General features: G+C 45.3%; 2 protein-coding genes across 5 annotated transcripts; one reads left to right on the plus strand and one right to left on the minus strand.

Annotated features, from left to right (window-relative positions):
• Positions 1-133: 133 nt before the first annotated feature.
• On the plus strand, positions 134-5,428 carry LOC106575899 (ribosomal RNA small subunit methyltransferase NEP1). Of its 3 annotated transcripts, XR_006760237.1 has the most exons (6): positions 164-468; positions 957-1,058; positions 1,150-1,291; positions 1,426-1,634; positions 3,248-3,690; positions 5,037-5,428. XR_006760237.1 is itself a non-coding variant. In XM_014152620.2 (5 exons), exons 1-5 carry the CDS (start codon positions 247-249, stop codon positions 2,095-2,097), a joined length of 813 nt encoding a protein of 270 aa, XP_014008095.2. In that variant the 5' UTR covers positions 134-246; the 3' UTR covers positions 2,098-2,322. The 3 variants fall into 3 exon arrangements, 2 of the variants coding, with proteins under 2 accessions (XP_014008095.2, XP_014008103.2); XM_014152620.2 differs by lacking the exons at positions 3,248-3,690; positions 5,037-5,428 and adding an exon at positions 1,960-2,322 and having other exon boundaries at positions 134-468; XM_014152628.2 differs by lacking the exon at positions 5,037-5,428 and having other exon boundaries at positions 3,248-3,897.
• On the minus strand, positions 5,427-8,160 carry LOC106575912 (histone H1.5). 2 transcript variants are annotated; one of them, XM_014152647.2, is made up of 4 exons: positions 7,555-8,160; positions 6,474-6,766; positions 5,995-6,229; positions 5,427-5,940 (listed from the first exon to the last, which is right to left on the minus strand). In XM_014152647.2, the coding sequence occupies exons 1-4, from the start codon at positions 7,844-7,846 to the stop codon at positions 5,555-5,557; spliced, it is 1,206 nt and encodes a 401-aa protein (XP_014008122.2). In that variant the 5' UTR covers positions 7,847-8,160; the 3' UTR covers positions 5,427-5,554. The 2 variants fall into 2 exon arrangements, with proteins under 2 accessions (XP_014008122.2, XP_014008112.2); XM_014152637.2 differs by having other exon boundaries at positions 5,427-6,229; positions 7,555-8,156.
• Positions 8,161-12,419: the final 4,259 nt, after the last annotated feature.

Consider the following 12,419-nt stretch of genomic DNA (forward strand, 5'->3'; position numbering starts at 1 on the left):
ATGGACATGATAAATATTTTTGCGTCCCTGCCTTTTGACAAAGTGGGCACTGCTTATCACAGGGCGGCATCAGAGCTCACCTAAAAAGCCCATATGCCACTGGTTTAGATAAACTGTCATTGATTTTCGGCATAATTATGTGAGCTTTTATCTGTTGTTGGAGGTACGTCTTGGTCAGTTACCTCAGAAAATGCAGTCTTCGTCAACCTGCCGCCATAGACGGCCGCCTGCTGCCTAGTTATTCAAATGAGGGGTAGAACCTTAGCAAAACTCTATCAGTATGACGCGTTATTCCGGCGACTACCATCCGGAAGCAACATGGAAGCCCACTGTGGTGACAAGCGTGGTCTTGAGCATTTAGACGAATATGAACCCAAACCAGCAAAACATATGCGTAGCCTGCACGATCGCATGGCGGAAAGGCGACTAGTAGTTATTTTAGAGGGGGCAACGCTGGAAACAGTGAAGGTAAAGACGAGTATTTTGCTATTCACCTCCGCCATCCAACTGCTGTGTTGGCAAACTAACGTTACCGCTAGCTGCGTCTCTGACTTCCTGCGTTATTGGATATAAACAATTTAGATAGCTTCCTGTTCAACCAGACTTGCCTGGTAGATTTGTGAAATGAATATTGCATTCTGCACGATAACTGTGTTTTGTGACTATGAATGAAACAATTTGTTATTAGTTGGCTCCTGCCTGCAGGCCCACTGATGCATGTCCTAAAGCAGGGTTTCCCAAACTCGCTCCTGGGGCCCTGGGTACACGTTTTGGTTTTTGCCCTAGCACTACACAGCTGATTTTAAATAACCAACTCATCATCAAGCTTTAGTTAGGGCAAAAACCAAAACGTGCCCCCAGGACCGAGTTTGGAAAACCCTGTTCTAAATAGTGGGCATGGAAGTTGCACCATAATCAATGAAGGATGTCAATCATGTTCTACTCTTTCCCCTCAGGTTGGCAAGACATTTGAACTGCTGAACTGTGACCAACACAAGGGCATGATCATCAAAAGTGGACGGGACCCTGGGAAGATTCGACCTGACATTACACATCAGGTAAGCTGTCATTTTCACTTAGATGACTGGTATTCCAGGGTCAATCTCCTTCGCTCCTCTAACCCAGCCATATCCTGTAATTGTTCCCCAGTGTTTGTTGATGCTGATGGACAGTCCATTGAACAGGGCAGGTCTCCTGCAGGTTTACATCCACACAGAGAGGAACGCCTTGATTGAGATCAACCCACAGACACGCATCCCCCGAACATTCAACCGCTTCTGTGGCCTCATGGGTAAGCCTGCTATGTTCTGCTGAAATTCTCTAAATACCTTCACTCTCCTACCATCCTTCTCTCCTACCCCTCTATTGTACTGTATATCTCCCTCTCTCATTTCATCCCACTTGTATTTCTCTGTCTCCTCCTAGTCCAGCTCCTGCACAAGCTGAGTGTGAGGGCGGCTGACGGCCCCCAGCGCCTGCTGAAGCTCATCAAGAACCCTGTATCAGACCACCTGCCCCCTGGCTGCCCCCGTATTTGTACCTCCTTCTCCTCTGGGGAGGCAGTGGGCGCCCGCACCGTGGTACCAGAGGAGGGGCCCGCCGCTGTGGTGGTCGGAGCGTTTGCACACGGAGCGGTGAGTTTTGCTTAAGGCTCTAGGGTAACGGCCCGTGTGCACCGATCCAGGATCAGCTTCACTTACCCTCCCTCATTACAGACCTTAGATCAGTGTTAAGGGGCATCTTCATCCTACTTCTCTGGGGCAGAAGCTGATTCAGGTACTGTTGATGTAGGTAGTGTGTGTGTTAGAAATGTAGATGTTGGGGGTTGATTTTATTCTCTACCAATTAAAAAAGGAGCTGGAATTTGGTAAATGATTAAGTGCTGCTGCTCCAGTTTGAACTGTTCTGCCTGCGGCTATGGAACCCTGACCTGTTCATCGGACGTGCTATCTGTCCCAGACCTGCTGGAACCCTGACCTGTCCACCGGACGTGCTATCTGGCCCAGACCTGCTGGAACCCTGACCTGTCCCAGACCTGCTGGAACCCTGACCTGTTCACCGGACGTGCTACCTGTCCCAGACCTGCTGGAACCCTGACCTGTTCACCGGACGTGCTATCTGGCCCAGACCTGCTGGAACCCTGACCTGTCCACCGGACGTGCTATCTGGCCCAGACCTGCTGGAACCCTGACCTGTCCGTCCACTGGACGTGCTATCTGGCCCAGACCTGGTGGAACCCTGACCTGCTGGAACCCTGACCTGTTCACTGGACGTGCTATCTGTCCCAGACCTGCTGGAACCCTGACCTGTCCACCGGACGTGCTATCTGTCCCAGACCTGCTGGAACCCTGACCTGTCCACCGGACGTGCTATCTGTCCCAGACCTGCTGGAACCCTGACCTGTTCACCGGACGTGCTATCTGGCCCAGACCTGCTGGAACCCTGACCTGTCCACCGGACGTGCTATCTGGCCCAGACCTGCTGGAACCCTGACCTGTCCGTCCACTGGACGTGCTATCTGGCCCAGACCTGGTGGACCCCTGACCTGCTGGAACCCTGACCTGTTCACTGGACGTGCTATCTGGCCCAGACCTGGTGGAACCCTGACCTGTCCACCGGACGTGCTATCTGGCCCAGACCTGCTGGAACCCTGACCTGTCCACCGGACGTGCTATCTGGCCCAGACCTGCTGGAACCCTGACCTGTTCACCAGACGTGCTACCTGTCCCAGACCTGCTGGAACCCTGACCTGTCCACCGGACATGCTACCTGTCACAGACCTGCTGGAACCCTGACCTGTTCACCGGACGTGCTATCTGTCCCAGACCTGCTGTTTTCAACTCTCTACAGACAGCAGGAGTGGTAGAGATACTCTGAATGATCGGCTATGAAAAGCCAACTGACATTTACTCCTGAGGTGCTGACCTGTTGCACCCTCGGCAACCACTGTAATTATTATTATTTGACCCTGCTGGTCATCTATGAACATTTGAACATTTTGGCCATGTTCTGTTATAATCTCCACCCGGCACAGCCAGAAGAGGACTGGCCACCCCTCTCTAGGTGCCTTTCTAGGGACTTTTTCCTAGCCACCGTGCTTCTACACCTGCATTGCTTGCTATTTTGGGGTTTTAGGCTGGGTTTCTGTACAGCACTTTGTGACATCAGCTGATGTAAGAATGGCTTTATAAATACATTTGATTGATTATGCATTGGTTTGAGCTCTGCTTGTCCTCTCCTGTCTTAGGTGAATGTGGACTACACAGAGAAGACTGTGTCCATCAGTAACTACCCTCTCTCTGCTGCCCTCACATGTGCCAAGATGTGCTCTGCCTTTGAGGAGGTCTGGGGTGTGTTGTGATGAAGTTGACAGCGCACTGCTGCTCCAGCTAAAACGGTTGTGAACGTGAACATTGTCTTACAGGGACTAGAAATGGATCGGACAGTCACGTTCAGTCAAGGAACATTGTACAGAAACGGTCCATTTCACCAATTACCTCCTGTGGATTTGTACGATACTATGGGTGTATGTATTGTGTGTAAAATATGGTATTTTACATGTCTCAATTAAGGCAGAGTTTCAATAAGAAATGAATACTGTTTTGAATACACCATCTGTAAGGACTTGGCACCGAATATGGTCTTCCTACTTAAAAAAAAAAATGTATCCAGTGCATCATTGTTCTCATGGTTATACAGTGGAAATAATCTGTATAGTTTGTCTTCTGGTTTCTGTTGTTCCTTGTCAAAGAAACTGTAGGAGAGTAGAGAACAAAACAATTTAACTCATGATGGGGACAAAAATCATGTTTTCATGTAATACTGGTCAAATAATCACTCAATATACACTACTGTTCAAAACTTTGGGGTCACTTAGAAATGTCCTTGTTTTTGAAAGAAAAGCAAATGATTTGTCCATTAAATAACATCAAATTGATCAGAAATACAGTGTAGATGTTGTAAATTACTATTGTATCTGTAAACGGCAGATATTTTATGAAATATCTACATAGGTGTACAGAGGCCCATTATTAGCAACCATAACTCATGTTCCAATGGCACATTGTGTTAGCTAATCCAAGTTTTTTTTAAAAGGCTAATTTATCATTAGAAAACCCTTTTGTAACTATGTTAGCACAGCTGAAAACTGTTCTGATTTAAAGAATCAATAAAACTGGCCTTTAGACTAGTTGAGGATTTGGAGCAGGCTCAAAATGGCCAGAAACAAAGAACTTTGTTCTGAAACTCGTCAGTCTATTCTTCTGAGAAATGAAGGCTATTCCATATGAGAAATTGCCAAGAAACTGAAGATCTCATACACCGCTGTGTACTACTCCCTTCAAGGAACAGTGCAAACTGGCCCTAACCAGAATAGAAAGAGTGGGGGGCCCCGGTGCACAACTGAGCAAGAGGACAAGAACATTGGTGTTTAGTTTGAGAAACAGATGCCTCACAAGTCCTCAACTGACAGGTTCATTAAATAGTACACGTAAAACACCAGTCTCAACGTCAACAGTGAAGAGGCGACTCCGGGATTCTGGACTTCTAGGCAGACTTGCAAAGAAAAAGCCATATCTCAGACTGGCCAATAAAAAGAAAAGATGGGCAAAAGAACACAGACACTGGACAGAGGAACTCTGCCTAGAAGGCCAGCATCCCGGAGTCGCCTCTTCACTGTTGACGTTGAGACTGGTGTTTTGTGTGTACTATTTAATGAAGCTGCCAGTTGTGGACTTGAGACATCTGTTTCTCAAACTAGACACTAATGTACTTGTCCTCTTGCTCAGTTGTGCACCGGGATCTCCCACTCTTTCTATTCTGGTTAGAGCCAGTTTGTGCTGTTCTGTGAAGGGATTAGTACACAGCGTTGTATGAGATCTTCAGTTTCTTGGCAATTTCTCGCATGGAATAGCCTTCATTTCTCAGAACATGAATAGACTGACAAGTTTCAGAAGAAAGGTCTTTGTTTCTGGCCATTTTGAGCCTGTAATCGAACCCCCAAATGCTGATGCTCCAGATACTCAACTAGTCTAAAGGCCAGTTTTATTGCTTCTTTAAATGAGAACAGTTTTCAGCTGTGCTATTATAATTGCAAAAGGGTTTCTAATGATCAATTAGCCTTTTAAAATGATAAACTTGGATTAGCTAACACAACATGCCATTGGAACACAGGAGTGATGATTGATGATAATGGGCCTCTGTACATCTATGTAGATATTCCATATAAAAATCTGCCGTTTTCCAGCTACAATAGTCATTTACAACATTAACAATGTCTACACTGCATTTCTGATCAATTTTATGTTCTTTTAATGGACAAAATTGTTTTTTTTTTAAACAAGGACATTTCTATGTGACCCCAAACCTTTGAACGGTAGTGTACATGTAATTTGTGAGTAACAATGTAATAAAAACCAATACAATGTTATATTTTGTCAATCATATTGTTGTAAGGCTAAGGTAATTTGACAAATCTACTACTGACATATTACTCTTTTAGTCCATACTCAGTCCATTTCCACAAGGAAGCACGTCTTTTAGCAACCCCAGGTCGCTATATCTGTGGCTTTGTTTTGGGGGTTACAACCATTTTGCGGGTTTTCTGATTGGCTGCTTTCAATGACTTTCCTGCAGGTTTAGGGGCTTTGTAGCCTGTTTTTTGGACCTTGGCTGGTGATTTTGATGCTTGTCCTGCTGGTTTGTGGCTTTTGCCTACTTGTTTTGGTCTATCTCCTATTTCCCTTTGACCTTTTCCTACAACTGTTTTAGCTGTTTTTCCTGCTGGTTTCACTGCTTTTCTAGTTGTTTTTGCTCCTGGTTTCAGAGTTTTTCCTGCTGGTTTCACTGCTTTTCTAGTTGTTTTTGCTCCTGGTTTCAGAGTTTTTCCTGCTGGTTTCACTGCTTTTCTAGTTGTTTTTGCTCCTGGTTTCAGAGTTTTTCCTGCTGGTTTCACTGCTTTTCTAGTTGTTTTTGCTCCTGGTTTCAGAGTTTTTCCTGCTGGTTTCACAGCTTTTGAGACTGGTTTCTGGTGTTTTCCTGTTGGTTTCAAGGCCTTTCCTTTCTCTGCTGCTGGCTTCAAAATTCCTTTTTTCTGCTTGGTCCTCTGAGCTGCTGCACGTTCTCTCTGCTTGGCCCTCTCGACTGCTGCACGTTCTCTCTGCTTGGCCCTCTCGGCTGCTGCACGGTCTCTCATGGCTCTTGTCTTAACTCTCTTCTCATACGTCAGTTTCTGTAGTTTTTAGAAAAGGAGATGAGAGAGAAACATCTGCATAATTCAAAATTCCCAAATAACTGGTTGTGGTTTGACAATGAGCATGACAATGACAACTTGAGCACCTTCCTTTTATCAATGAATTATGCACCATGGTGCAATTTGCTTCCTACTCAGCTGAAATGAGCCAGTGGAAAATCAAACTGCCAAAGAGCTAAAACAAAAACCACCATGGACAAAAATGTATTAATCAAACAGTTACCTTGTTGAGTTTAAATGACCCAGATGCACCAACTCCAGTAGTCTGCACCAGTGTCTCCTTCCTCACCAGGCCTTTCACAGCTAAGTTCACACGGGTGTTGTTCTTGGTGACATCATAGCCACCAGCAGCCAGGGCATGCTTGAGGTCTACCATGGAGATGCCACCCCGGTGCTTGCACTGGGAGACTACCCGAAGGATGAGCTGGGAGACCCGGGTAGCCACACGCCTTGCATCGTTGGTTTTGGGTGCAGATGCAGCCTCTGCCTGGTACTTGAACAGGCGAACTGGGGTCGCTGGATACAGATAGAGATGAAGATGGGGATACACTCATTAGTTATTCAATATTTTAATTGACATAAACACCTCTTTAAGGAATACCTAGGATAGGATAAAGTAATCCTTCTAACCCCCCACCCTTAAAAGATTTAGATGCACTATTGTAAAGTGGTTGTTCCACTGGATATCATAAGGTGAATCCACCAATTTGTAAGTCGCTCTGGATAAGAGCGTCTGCTAAATGACTTAAATGTAAATGTAAACATCACATACTTCAAAATTGCTTTTTAAAAATCATGAAGATATTGTAGTGACCTTAACCCAACACCTAGCGACCTGGTTAAGAGCTTTGGATGTCTTGGCGTGTTGGGTTGGCGATCATGTGTTCAAGACCAATTTGTGACTACCCCCTGACTTTGCTGCATTGATGTTAGAAGTGAGATATCCCCTGGTGACAGTCATCAAGAGTGCAGGCGCAGCAAGGAACTGTAGTGAAGCACAAGAATGTGCTCTTTGAAGGATGGGGGTAGTGTAGCAACCTTGACCCAAAACCAAGTGACCTCGTCAAAATGTTCCGATCTCTTCGTGTAACAGCTAGGAGTTGACAGATGCCATCCTGGCCCCGGTTCCCAGGTAACGTTTAGCATCCACCTCTAGCCCACACCGGGCCAGAGGCTTGTTAAAGACAGAAACTCGGTGGGTTTGTGCTACCTGGGAATGGGGGCAACCGCCCCGACTTTGCTACAATATGATGAGCAAGCAAATATTGAACAAGCTATAGAAATTAGTTAACTAGATCACTCACTTGGCAAAGGCACTTTTTCGTTTCCTGTAACATTCTTCTTCTCTTGGATTGCACGCTTCAATAGCTGACCCAAACGCCTAGCCCCTGCTTTCCCAAGGCCCCGACCACCTGGGGTTTTAACTGGCTTCGTTTGCTGCTTCACGCTCGACTTGACCGGTGGTTTTACTGGCCGTTTACGTTTAACTTTCTCTTGTCCTCCGTTGATTACTGTAACTGTTCCCTTTGATTGTATGTTAACTTTCCCTTTTCTCACTCGTTTGACATCTTCCTTTTTGCGGGCGTTTCTAGGCATATCGTTGATTACAAGTTGTGGTCGAGCAAATCACATAAAGTAAAGATAGCTAGCTAACGTTACTATATTTGGTTAAACAGTATTTGGTTAAACATAGTTGGGAAAGTGGGGTACGTTAGCGATCGAAATGATGACAACGTTTTGTTATCAATTTACAAAAAACAACAATATCAGTTTTCAAACGGTCGTTCGAAACAAAACAAAAATATTTTTTTAAACGGTCGTTCGATAATTATATTGAACGCTGGTCGGGTCACCAGAAGCACGAAAATCAACAAGCCAGCAACCAACATACACTGTCCGTTTGAGCTAGCTACTTACTGCAAGCAAAGCTTAGTTGTGTGCGTGTACCGGTTGGCGGCGTTTATTTCCCTATAATAAAACTACCGTCTGTGAGTGTCGTTGAAGGAGAACGAAACGTCTCCCCAATAAAGTCGGAGTTGTGTGGTGCTTGGTTGGTATTTGTTGTTCTTTGTAACTGTTAATTCACACTTTGATGAATCATTTAAATTTTATATTTTGAGAGACATTCGTTTTTCTACATTATTTTCGCTCCCTTGAACACGGAACAAAAATATAAACGCAACATGCAACAGTTTTAAAATATTTTATTTACAGTTCATGTATGGAAATCAGTCAATTGAAATTAAATCATTAGGCCCTAATCTATGGATTTCACATAACTGGGAATACAGATATGCATCGGTTGGTCACAGATACTTAAAAAAAAAAAAGGTAGGAGCCTGGATCTGAAAACGAGTCAGTATCTGGTAGAGTTGATCAGGCTGTTGATTGTGGCCTGTGGAATGTTGTTCCAGTCCTCTTCAATGGCTGGGCGAAGTTGCTGGATGTTGGTGGGAACTGGAACATGTTGTACACGTCGATCCAGAGCATCCCAAACATGCTCAATGGGTGACATGTTTGGTGAGTATGCAGGCAGACCAAGGAAGTACAGGGACATTTTCAGCTTGATGTATGACTGCGGATGATTGGCACGACATTGGGCCTCAGGATCTCATCACGGTACCTCTGTGCATTCAAATTGCAATTGATTAAATGCAATTGTGTTCACTGTCTGTAGCTTATGCCTGCCCATACCATAACCCCACCACCAAGGGGCACTGTTCACAACATTGACATCAGTAAACCGCTCGCCCACACGACGCCACACATGCTGTCTGCCATCTGCCTGGTACAGTTGAAACCGGGATTCATCCATGAAGAGCACACTTCTCCAGCGTGCCAGTGGCCATTGAAGGTGAGTATTCGCCCACTGAAGTTGGTTACGATGCCGAACTGCAGGACTACGAGCACGCAGATGAGCTTCCCTGAGACGTTTTCTGACAGTTTGTGCAGAAATTCCTCGGTTGTGCAAACCCACTTTGATCAGCTGTCCGGGTGGCTGGTCTCAGACCATCCCGCAGGTGAAGAAGCCAGATGTGAAGGCCCTGGGTTGGCCTGGTTTCACGTGGTCTGCGGTTGTGAGGCCGGTTGGACATTCTGATTCTCTAAAACCCCTATGGACCTGGCTTATGATAGAGCAATTAACATGAAATTCTCTGGCAACAGCTCTGGTTGACATTCCTGCAGTCAGCATGCCAATTGCACGCTCCCTCAACTTGAGTCATCTATGGCATTGTGTTATGTGACAAAACTGCACATTTCAGTGGCCTTTTATTGTCCCCAGCACAAGGTGCACCTGTGTAATGATCATGCTATTTAATCAGCTTCTTGATATGCCACACCTGTCAGGTGGATGGATTATCATGGCAAAGTAGAAATGCTCACTAACAGGGATGTAAATCAATTTATGCACAACATTTCAAATCAAATCAAATGTATTTGTCACATACACATGGTTAGCAGGTGTTAATGCAAGTGTAGCGAAATGCTTGTGCTTCTAGTTCCGACCATGCAGTAATATCTAACAAGTAATAACCTAACAATTCCACAACAACTACCTTGTACACACAAGTGTAAAGGAATGAATACGAATATGTACATACAAATATTTTAATGAGTGATGGCCGAACGGCATAGGCAAATATAGTCATAGAGTGGCAGTGATAAAAGAGGCAAGATGCAGTAGATGGTATAGAGTACAGTATATACATATGAGATGAGTAATGTAGGTTATGAAAACATTATATAAAGTGGCATTGTTTAAAGTGGCTAGTGATACATTTAATTAAATCAAGATGGCAAGATGCAGTAGATGGTATAGCGTACAGTATATACATATGAGATGAGTAATGTAGGTTATGTAAACATTATATAATATAAAGTGGCTAGTGATAAATTGATTACATCAATTTTCCCATTATTAAAGTGGCTTGAGTTGAGTCAGTATGTTGGCAGCAGCCACTCAGTGTTAGTGATGGCTGTTTAACAGTCTGATGGCCTTGAGATAAAAGCTGTTTTTCAGTTTCTCGGTCCCAGCTTTGATGCATCTGTACTGACCTCGCCTTCTGGATGATAGCGGGGTGAACAGGCAGTGGCTCGGGTGGTTGTTGTCCTTGATGATCTTTTTGGCCTTCCTGTGACATCGGGTGGTGTAGGTGTCCTGGAGGGCAGGTAGTTTGCACCCGGTGATGCGTTGTGCAGACCTCTGTACCCTCTGGAGAGCCTTCCGGTTATGGGCGGAGCAACTGCCGTACCAGGCGGTGAGACAGCCCGACAGGATGCTCTCGATTGTGCATCTGTAAAAGTTTGTGAGTGTTTTTGGTGACAAGCCGAATTTCTTCAGCCTCCTGAGGTTGAAGAGGCGCCGCTGCGCCTTCTTCACCAGGCTGTCTGTGTGGGTGGACCATTTCAGTTTGTCCGTGATGTGTACGCTGAGGAACTTAAAACTCTCCACCCTCTCCATGACTGTCCCGTCAATGTAGATAGGGGGCTGCTCCCTCTGCTGTTTCCTGAAGTCCACGATCATCTCTTTTGTTTTGTTGACGTTGAGTGTGAGGTTATTTTCCTGACACCACACTCCGAGGGCCCTCACCTCCTCCCTGTAGGCCGTCTCGTCGTTGTTGGTAATCAAGCCTACCACTGTAGTGTCGTCTGAAAACTTGATGATTGAGTTGGAGGCGTGCATGGCCACGCAGTCATGGGTGAACAGGGAGTACAGGAGAGGGCTGAGAACGCACCCTTGTGGGGCCCCAGTGTTGAGGATCAGCGGAGTGGAGATGTTGTTACCTACCCTCACCACCTGGGGGCGGCCCGTCAGGAAGTCCAGGACCCAGTTGCACCGGGCGGGGTCGAGACCCAGGGTCTCGAGCTTAATGACGAGTTTGGAGGGTACTATGGTGTTAAATGCTGAGCTGAACAGCATTCTTACATAGGTATTCCTCTTGTCCAGATGGGTTAGGGCAGTGTGCAGTGTGATGGCGATTGCGTCGTCTGTGGACCTATTGGGTCTGTAAGCAAATTGGAGTGGGTCTAGGGTGTCAGGTAGGGTGGAGGTGATATGGTCCTTGACTAGTCTCTCAAAGCACTTCATGATGACAGAAGTGAGTGCTACAGGGCGGTAGTCATTTAGCTCAGTTACCTTAGCTTTTTTGGGAACAGGAACAATGGTGGCCCTCTTGAAGCATGTGGGGACAGCAGACTGGGATAAGACTGGGATAAGGATTGATTGAATATGTCTGTAAACACACCAGCCAGCTGGTCTGCGCATGCTCTGAGGACACGGCCGGGGATGCCGTCTGAGCCTGCAGCCTTGCAAGGGTTAACACGTTTAAATGTTTTACTCACGTTGGCTGCAGTGAAGGAGAGCCCGCAGGTTTTGGTAGCGGGCCGTGTCAGTGACACTGTATCGTCCTCAAAGCGAGCAAAAAAAAGTTGTTTAGTCTGTCTGGGAGCAAGACATCCTGGTCCGCGACGGGGCTGATTTTTCTTTTGTAGTCCGTGATTGACCATAGACCCTGCCACATACCTCTCGTGTCTGAGCCGTTGAATTGCGACTCCACTCCACTTTGTCTCTGTACTGACGCTTAGCTTGCTTGATCGCCTTGCGGAGGGAATAGCTACACTGTTTGTATTTTTGTGCATGTGGAACATTTCTGGGATCTTTTATTTCAGTTTCAAAATGTTCAAATTATTCTACATTTTTTATCCTAATTTAATATTGTATGTATATTACTGTAAATATTGATCACATATTTTGATACATTGAATGTTAATATTGTGAACCTATGTTATACATTTTTTACCATCTGTTTTAGGAAGTGATGTCCCTGAGTACTACCCCTATATATATATATATATATATATATATATATATATATATATGACCTTCCACCCCCACCTGGGATATGGATGCCTGATGAAGACCTAAGGGTGGAAACGTTGTTATAAATAACCATCACCTGGGAGCATGAGCAGCAGTGTGCAGCGTTTTCCATCAGCTCATGAAAAATGGGACCAACACTTTACATGTTGCGTTTATATTTTTGTTTAGTATATAATCGAAAAGGGTTGATTATTCTCTCTGATTGTTTATGCCCCAGGGAAATAACATATTATTCATTGGGACAACGCATCCAACTGTAACATTTTCACGTAGGTCTACACGAAACGA

The sequence above is a fragment of the Salmo salar genome, chromosome ssa02 (assembly GCF_905237065.1).
Source record: "Salmo salar chromosome ssa02, Ssal_v3.1, whole genome shotgun sequence".
NCBI lineage: Eukaryota > Metazoa > Chordata > Actinopteri > Salmoniformes > Salmonidae > Salmo > Salmo salar.